The sequence below is a fragment of the Gorilla gorilla genome, chromosome 14 (assembly GCF_029281585.2).
Source record: "Gorilla gorilla gorilla isolate KB3781 chromosome 14, NHGRI_mGorGor1-v2.1_pri, whole genome shotgun sequence".
NCBI classification, from domain to species: domain Eukaryota; kingdom Metazoa; phylum Chordata; class Mammalia; order Primates; family Hominidae; genus Gorilla; species Gorilla gorilla.
In genome coordinates this window covers 22799117-22808992 of record NC_073238.2, presented here as the reverse complement: position 1 = coordinate 22808992, position 9876 = coordinate 22799117, and the positions used below count along the sequence as shown (strand labels likewise).

Below are 9876 nucleotides of genomic sequence, written 5' to 3'. Positions count from 1 at the left end.
CAAACTAATTTTCCTGAAATGTGTAGTATTCGGCAGTGTCTTTCCCAGATAAGAAAATACTTAAGTTCTGTTTATCCCTGCAGGCGCGAATCCATTTCTGGAGCTCAGGTGGTTTTTGAATGTTTAGTAGTGGATAATTAGTGGGAGGAGTTTTGTGTGCATCTTGTCATCTTCCAGAGTGCACCCCAACATGGCATTGACACTGGCAAGCAAGCAGATGGGCTTGCTCAGCTGGAGAATGGCAGACATTGTTATAACCTGTGACCTCAATGAGGCTGTCCCTCTACAAGCCCAATCAGGCTCATGCCTCTTGACAATGTGCAGCCAGCACAGGACACCAGTGTCCACCTCAGTGAGGGGCCTTCCAGGTGCCCACCTTCTTCCTAAGGGGGAGCTTTTGTCCCTGCCTGGATCCCATGCATGTGCTTGCATTTGCTGCAAAAAGGGATTCATCCATAAACAGCCCCTACGAGCCTACAGTGTAGGTAATCCATCTACAGGGCCTCATACATGACATCTCTCATGGTCAAGGTCTCCACTTCTCATTAAAGAACATTCATTGTAGAATTCACTAGAACTTGCTGGACTTTTAGAGGCATGGATATGAATACCCTTACCCACTTTCCCTCTAATATCATTCCTAGAAACCCTCCGAAAATACCTCTGGTGCTCCAAGATAATTTATGTTTGTTACACCACGGGATCACCAGGAAAAGAAAGAACCAAAGTGTCCATGTAGGTTCATCATTTGTAACTTGCTGATATGACTCTGATGCAGGATGCAGATAGTGGAGAAGGCTGTGCCTGTGTTGGACGGGGATTCATGGGAGCTCTGGTACTTTCTGTTCAAGTTCACTTTTATCCTAAAACCACTGTAAAATAAATTTTATGCAACAACAGTAGCAGAGACATTCTTGGAAGACATTTTGGACATTTTTCAGAATCATACTTAGTCTTACCATGTGATCAAATAATCTTGCTCAAATTATTCATCCATCTAATTTGAAAACTTGTTCACAATAATATACTCATGGGAATGTTTGTATCAGCTTTATTGATATGGTTTGACTGTATCCCCACCCAAATCTCATCTTGAGTTTTAATAATTCCCATGTGTCAAGGGTGGGGTCAGGTGGACGTAATTGAATCATGGGGGCGGTTTACCCCATACTGTTCTCATGGTAGTGAATATGTCTTATGAGATCTGACAGTTTTATAAACAGGAGTTCCCCTGGCACAAGGTCTCTCTTGCCTGCTGCCATGTAAGACATCAGTTTACTCTTCCTTCATCTTCTTCCATGATTATGAGACCACCCCAGCCATGTGGAACTATGATTCCATTAAACCACTTTTCTTTATAAGTTATTCGGTCTCAGGTATGTCTTTATTAGCAGCATGATAATGGACTAATACAGGGCCTTTCCTAATCTTTGAATTTTCTGTATATGGTGACTCTTGAATAAAATATTTATTATAAAATTAGAGTGTGTCCTTGTTTCTATTGATCCTTGTCCTCAGTTACTTGACCCATTTTCTAAACAACTTTAAACCTCATCTTCCCTGTCATCTCCTCTGCAGGAACACAGCTGCCTCCTCCCTGCAGTTTCTGACACTCTCAGGATGTGGGTTTTCACATTGTGTCTCTCACACAGTAATACATGGCCATGTCCTCAGATCTCAGGCTGCTTAGCTCCATGTAGGCTGTGCTCATGGATGTGTCCCTGCTTATGGTGACTCTGCCCTGGAACTTCTGTGCATAGCTTGTGCTGCCATCACTAGGGCACACCAATCCCATCCACTCAAGCCCTTGTGCATGGACCTGGCGCACCCAGTGCATACAGTAGCTGGTGAAGGTGTATCCAGAAGCCTTGCAGGAGACCTTCACTGAGGCCCAAGGCTTCTTCACCTCAGCCCCAGACTGCACCAGCTGTACCTGGGACTGGGCACCTGTGGAGAGGACACAGGAGTGGATAAAACCCCCTTTGACTGGACCCAGTCACCTTAGTCCTGGGGACTGAGAATTATCCTACCTGCAGCTATGACCACCAAAAACAGGATCCTCCAAGTCCAGTCCATGGTGAGGAGCTGTGCTCTCAGGGGCTTCTCTAGAGGACGTGTGTGGTTATTGGGTGATGCTCTCAGGGCACAGACATACCTGTAGTGTTCACCTCAGGTGATTTGCATATTCATGAGAACTACTACTTCATAGCCTTACACTTGATCCAGCATGAGAAAGAGAAAATAGATCTCACAGGAACCACACAACTGTGGGATGCTGAGGTACAAGTCCTCATTCTTATTTAATGTCGTGTTTCCCTTTATATGCCCAGAACTTTGTGAAGGGAGAACTTCTCCACTAAGAAGGTGACTCACACAGGACGTAGCACATGGATAGCCTCCACCCTTTCTAGGTTTTGCTGTCTGCAGTCTTCCTCTTGGGATCTATGTGTCTTCTGAAATGTGTACCTTTTGATTTAATAAAATCATCCCTGTTCTTCATCTTTTTACTAGGAAAATATCTCAAACCAGTAATAATTTTGCCTTTTAAATGTGGTTCTCACTGAATTGTTGATTTATTTATTTCTAAATGTATAGAGATAATAGAAATAGTCTTTGCAAAATTCTAATTTTAACATGTTATAATTTTTTGGTTTTCAATAAAACAACACTCAGTTCTCAGAGAAATCCCCTCTGCAGCCTCATGTGCACCAGCTCTGGGGCTGGAGCCTGCTCTGGGTGGGTCCTGGGTGCCCCCTGCAGCACTGCCTCTGCCCTGCATGTAGGTTTCCATCTGGGCTCAGAGAGGATTTATCTCTCAGTGTTTCTAGGGCTATAGGAAGAGGTCATGCCCTAGTTTAAAATGCTCCTTCAGTGACACCATATGTTACTGACACCATCTTTTGAAAACATTGACCTTAGGGGACCCAGTGAACTCTAAGAAACCATCAGGGAGCCCTTCCCTGGAGCTCAGGATGCATTTAATCAGTGGACACATTGTGAGCACAAAAATTTTGAAGGGTTTTGGGGGATGCTTTATCTTGTTTGGTCTCCTGCAATTGAATATTACATCTAAGAATACCTGTAGGTATATATACTTGTGGATGAATGCCCACTCCATGTCTTCTTTTTCAATAACACACACACACACACACACACACACACACACACACACACACACACACAGAACTAGGTGATTTTTACAACAGTGGGCCTCTAACTTGCCATTTTTTCTAGTATCTTGCAAATGGGGAGCACCCCCTACATGGATACTAGACCTGAGTATATGACTTCCTTCTCCAAACAGAAGTAAGGAAAACAGTACAGAATTGGAGACGTAGCAAGTGTACATTCATCATGTTTGCATATTGTCACCTGAGAATACTGCAGTTTCCCTAAGAGAAGTGACTCTGTGTCCACCAAGGGTTGAGTGACTCCGTTCATCAAGCTGTTGGTGTCAGAAGCTTCCAGTTGCTCTACTGTCCTTGACTTTTTTCTCCCATTGTCTTTGCATTTCCCTATGTTCTCCTCCCTATATAGAGTCTCTGCATTGCCACACTCATCTTCAATATAGATTAATTATGCTGATGAGAAGGTAATGTGTGAGGATTGTATTTTTTTTCTTTTCTTACAACTATAGGCTTTTTCATTCAGTTAAGAGGTAAACAGATTAACATTGGAGGCTATTCCATTTAACTAGCCCAAGTTCCTATTTCACTTTATATATCCCTCCCACACTGCCATACATCTTGAAGAAATGACTGCCAAAAGACTTTGCTTCTAACTTCTTAGCACTAACCTTCAATGAATTGCTTTCAAATAAGTTATTCCTAACTTAAAATTTTATTGTGTTCAAAGAAACTCGTCCCTCTAAGAGGCTTCCACATATGCCAATAGAACGTTCCACCACTGACAGGAGGGCAGAGTACCAATGATTCTAATTACAGGAGCTACTCCAAGGAAAGCTTCAGTGATATTTGTGTTGTCAGATTCGGTGCTTGTTAGGGCAGAAGATGGTGAGACTAACAATGCAGAGCACACTCTGTCAAATGACTGCATGTTTGGTTGTTTTAAAAAAACTTTGGTTATCTTTAGAGACAACATTTTAAACATAATGGAATTGAAGCCTGATACAAAATGTATAGAAACATGCATAGGAATAGACAGCCAAGAAGCAAAGTGGAACTCAGTGGAAACCTGGCTACATTACATAGCTCGTTTTGAACCTAACCATATTTATCACAAAACAACTGTAGCACAATAACACTTTCCTTCTCTGGCTCCCAAATTTAAGTAGACTCGTGTCAGCCTTCCCTAACACTGTAATCATTCTTTGAGAGGGCCGGAATATTTAAGGTAGTCCCAAACATTGACAAAAATGTTAATGTCAAACAGCTTCACACTGTGAGGATGACATACTTGAAGACAGCCAAGATGGCAGCACTGATAATTCCAGAAATAAAGATTGTGACAAACCAGGCTATACAATATCACAAAAGAGTCAAGTCAACAACTTTCTTGGATTAAAGCCAGGTACAAAGGAGTCCATGTTACAACATGTTGTACTGATGGGGAGGCCAATATTTGATGCAATCACCATAGTGAGGGCAGGAGCCAGTCCAGTACCGAAGGCACCAGAGGGTGTTACAGTGTCAGATTCTTCCCCGAGGCCTGAATCACTCTCCTCCAAACCCACAGACTAATGCAGGTTCCAACACCACCAGAGAGCAGAAGCCATACTGGCATCACCACTCTTGAGGAAACATTTCCCATGTTATAAACCAGATATAAAGCCACGAGAGAATTTATTGCATTGCTGATGTCATTACCACCATAGGGTAATGACCTCAATCAGGCAATAAGAAGTTGCAGGAACTGGAAGAGGAGAGATAGTTCAGGCTTATCTTGGCCATACCATTCTTCTCAAGAACCACTACTTCCTTTTCTCTCACCTAGACCCATCTCCACCTTGATACTCATGATTATCTTCGATCCTGAGAAGGTCAGAGACAGCATTGTATTAACCGGTGTAACTGACCATTCCAAATCACTTCTTGGGGACTGCATTGGACCATGTAAGATTCTCCATTTCCTTGCCCTTCTGAGGAACTTCTTTGGCATGAAATGAATCTAGAAGTGTGCCACATATTGTCATGATATAGGAAAAACAGCTATTATTGCACCACAAGTGTTTGCCACCAAATCTCCCATGCCGTCTTCCACTATGGCAATGTGCAACTTATAGAGAAGCTCTTGTGCCAGAACCTTTAGGCATGGGGTAATATGCATAGTGGCCACTGAAGCCACCTGGCTGTTGATGGCTTGACTGAACTGGACCAAGTTTCTTAGAATTTCATCTCAGTGATTTTGTTATCTTCTGTTTCTTGGCTGTGACCTTTACAAGGAGTCTCCTCTAATAAAGCTGATATTTGTCTATTACGTCCTTCCCTGTCTGCAGCATCTCAGGACTATTTTTGCTCAATCTTACCCTACTGGCACATCCTTTTGTTCAATATTGCCATACTGGCAATCATTTGCCTAATAAAGGAAGGCTGGGAAGAGGGTTCTACAATGGCAGTGAAGTACCTTCCACCATGTAGATAAATTATTATAAATGTTCTTCCCGTGGGTGGTCTATCTGGAGAAGGTTCTGGGTAAAGGTGTTAGAGATTAGGTCTCTCAATGACTGACCCAACTCACAAGGAATTTATGTGAATTCTAAATTAAAAATGTGGAGGTTCATGGAGCAAATGAGGGGCACCCAGAATATCTCATCCTAATAATAGTACAAACCTGTCCTTTAAGTTCTTTTAGCTTACATTTATATATAACAAATCAAACAGCCAGGGTCATTTAAATAGTAACATGCTCAAACATATTAGGGCAACAGCTGAATATAATAATCAAATTGAAATCAAGCAAATCTGGGAGCAAACTAATGTTTTTCATAGTTCAGAACAGCTTTATTAACTCAATTAACTTGTAATCCCAGGAGTCTGGGAGGCCAACTTGGGCAGGTCACCTGAGGTCAGGAGTTTGACACCAGCCTGACCAACATGGCAAAACACCGTCTCTACTAAAAAATACAAAAATTAACTGGGCACCGTGGCATGCACCTGTAATCCCAGCTACTTGGGAGGCTAGGGAGGAGAATTGCTTGAACACAGGAGGTGGAGATTGCAGAGCCAAGACCGCACCACTGCACTCCAGCCTGGGAGACAGAGCGAGACTCCATCTAAGAAATAAAAAAATTAAAAAAATTAATAAAAGTGCTTCCAACACTGACCTTAATCCTGGTTATATTTGCGGTTGTTGTTGTTTGTTGTTGTTGTTTTGTGTTTTCAAACAGAGCTAAAGCAAGCTCAGTACTCCTGGAGATTTGGAAAGTGTCTTCACCTTGTTTTTGCCCATTCTCACCTGGGAACCCTGTGGATGCCCCATGAGAGGTAAATCTAAGGCCATTGACAGAGGGGCCATGGCCTTGGTCCTGAAGCTGTTGGTCTCAGAAGCTTTAAACCGCTTCACTGTCCTTAACTTTTCCTCTCCCTCTGCCTTTGGTTTTCCTAAGTTCTGGTCCTTGGACAGAGTCTGTGCATCGCCACACTTTTCTCTTTAATCCAGATTGATCACACTGGTGAAGAGGTAATGTCATGGGCAGGGGAGCAGTATATGTACTGGAAATTGAATTTCAATGTTTTCTTGATGTTTTTTCTCTAGACTGTGCCCTTTACAAGGAGTCTCTAGTGGTACAGCTGATTCTCCTCCATCTTCTACTCCCCCCGCCTGGCTGCAGCACCCACATATTATTGTCTTGAACTTGACCCTCAGTTGTTTTATTAATTGTGCCCCTTTTTATGACACAGGAAGACTAAGATGAAACTGCCTGGGATGGAAAAGAATACCTTCCCCTCACATAGAACAGAGGTCTTGAAAAGCATTTTTTCTTTATAGGATCTGTCTGGAGGAAGTTCTGAGCATATTTATCAGAGAATAGCTCTCCTGATGACAGAGCCATGAGGGAATGTTTGGATCATCCTGAGAACCCAGAAGTTTCTGGAGGGAAATTCCATCAAAGTGTGGGTTGTGCAGCCCCCAGGAGTTCTTACCCTATCCCTGTCCACACCTGTCCACCAGAAATTTACTGAATTACCATGTAACTGTTCCCACCAGCTTGCACTTTCAACGGAAGAGTCACACAATTTACAAATTTAGAAAGGAGATTTTACTTCCGATAAATGATTGAAGCTGCAGGACAGCCATCTTAACAGGCTGGGAAGCAAAGCCTCCCACAGAGACAGTGAGCAGGCACTTCAAGAGAGGGAAAGAGGAGAAATGAATTCATGCAAATGGATAAGCCAAGTGTACACACTCAGCAGACTATAGGAGGATCTATTGATATTCACATAGTGGGCAGGCTCTCATGTCTAATAAGCAAACACACGTTACATGCACTTAGTGTTTGCTTTGGGGGTGAGGACTTAAGAACTAAATGAATGAAAATTGGGCCCTGTTCATCAAAAGGGCTTTGTGCAGGGGCTGAAAGATACACACTGCACAGTCTCTGTAAATTGCCAAGACAAGTTCATGGTCAGTTGTCTCTTCTCAGAAGACAGTTACTGAAATCTGTCTCTTGTCCAATCAAAGCTCTATTTATGGCTTGTGGAACAGGGTCACAGTTACCACATGTTTGGAGTTCCATGAGCTGCAAATGTTTTAATATGCTTACCTCAGAACCAGTGCTTGTTTAGGTGCTACAGAAAACAAAAAAGCCCTGTGGAAGTTACAATATAGTCACTTTTTTAAGTGTAGGGGTGAGTGACTTAATCCATGACTTTAGGCCTTGTTTATAATTTGGTATCTTATTGCCACAGAACTTTGATCCATCAGTCTGATTATCTCTATTTTAATGTCTTTCTAGTTTTGGGGGTCCTGGTTTTCCCTGCAATTTCATTTCTTCAACAGATTCAAGAAATTATTGATAATCAATTTTCCAGGCTTTTATTATTGTAAGAAAGTGGATGATGTTTGACATGCTTTTTACATATTAAAGCAGAAACCAGAAGCAGCTTCAGAGATCACCAGTGACCTGACACAAGCAGCAGGAATCTCATCTCATTAAGTGTAAGTGGCACCACACAGATATAGCTGAACATGCAGGGACACAGAAGACCCATTCCACAGGACACCCCTCAAAATTACAGTGAATCTAATGGAATTATAGAAAATCATACATGATGTGCATCATGACCAAGGTCTCCACTTCTCATCAAAGGACTTCCTTATGGGATTCACCAGAACTTGCTTTCTTTCCATAGACATGGATATACCGCTAAACACTTAGGGACCTTACCCTCTGGGAAGGGACATAGTAAATCAGGAGTCACAGAATGTATAGGAAAATATCCGTTTTATGAATCCTCTAAAAAAGAGCCCGAACGTGAACAGCACCACCCACTTTTCCTCTGAACTGGCATCATTCCCAGGAACTCACTTGTAGTGTTATACCCAAACGAGTTAGAGAAAATGCCACACTTTGAGACGAATTAAGAGTCCTTTATTTAAGCCGGCGGCCAAAGAGACAGCTAACGCTCAGAATTCTCTCAGCCCCGAGGAAGGGGCTTGATTAACTTTTATATCTTGGTTTAGGAAGGGGAGGGGAACTCAAATACAATAATTCTACAGAAGTAAAAACATGCAAGAATCAAAAGAAGCAAATGGTTACAGAGTGATAAACAATTTAAAAGACAAATGGTTACAAATGGTTACCCTGCACGGTACCAGGTGCAGGGTTCTAAATCCTTGATTTGAGTTATATATAGATGCTGTGCTGGGCACGAACTCAAGGCTTCATGTTGTTATCTCTTTGAGAAAAATCCTGGTAACTTCATACATTGTTTGTTCCAGTACCTTATCAGTTAATTGGGCTCCTTTGAAATGCTGAGGATCTGTTTATACAGGTTAACTCCTTGAAGAAGGGCATTGGATAAGGAGCCTTAATATCTTGTAAATCAAAAGATCAAATGGAGTTTGTCTGGCTTTCCCAGCCAGGGAGAGTCTACTCATATGGGAAACATGGCTGGCAATTAAGGAGACAAAAGAAGGGAAAACTTAAAGTAGCAAGCTGGAGTAAAAAACAAGGTTAGGCATTACAGTAGAACCTACGGTGCTTCAAGATAATTTGGGCTTGGTATGCCAAGAGACCACCAGAAGAGGAAAGAACAAATCTGCCCATGTAAGTTCATCCATTGTAACTTATTGATGACTCTGGGGCGGGATGGTGACAGTGGGGAAGGCTGTGCATGGTGAAGCAGGGGCACATGAGAACTCTGTGCACCTTCTGTTCAATTTTGCTGTGGTCTTAAAACTACTTTTTAATACATTTTATGTAAAAGGAGTGGCAGAGACAATTTGGAGTACATTTTGGCCAGTTTTTAGGAATCATATTTAGTCTTAGTCATGTTACCAGTAATCTTGTTCCAAATTATTTATCTATCTGATTTTAAAACCTAAGTCTGCACAAGGCCTCCATGGGATTCTTTGCATCAGCCTCACTGATTGCTGTCTTTACCACTCTGAATTTTGCATATAGGGTGACAGCTGAAAGAAACATTTCCTATGTAGAGTGCATCCATGTTTCTATTACATTTCTCAGTTGCTCAGCTCATTTTCTAAACAACTTTAAACATTGTAAGCCCCGTAATCTCCTCAAATTCACTGCAGCTGCCTCCTCCCTGGGGTTTCTGACACCCTCAGGATGTGGGTTTTCACACTGTGTCACAGTAATACATGGCCATGTCGTCAGATCTCAGGCTGCTCAGCTCCATGTAGGCTGTGCTCGTGGATATGTCTCTGGTCATGGTGACTCTGCCCTGGAGCTTC

General features: G+C 42.3%; 1 protein-coding gene across 1 annotated transcript; it reads right to left on the bottom strand.

The window, feature by feature from the left end:
• Nucleotides 1-1630: 1630 nt before the first annotated feature.
• LOC101133851 (putative V-set and immunoglobulin domain-containing-like protein IGHV1OR21-1) lies at nucleotides 1631-2076 on the bottom strand. Its single transcript, XM_019010448.4, has 2 exons — nucleotides 2031-2076; nucleotides 1631-1947 (listed from the first exon to the last, which is right to left on the bottom strand). Exons 1-2 carry the CDS (start codon nucleotides 2074-2076, stop codon nucleotides 1631-1633), a joined length of 363 nt encoding a protein of 120 aa, XP_018865993.4.
• Between the last annotated feature and the right edge of the window lie 7800 nt (nucleotides 2077-9876).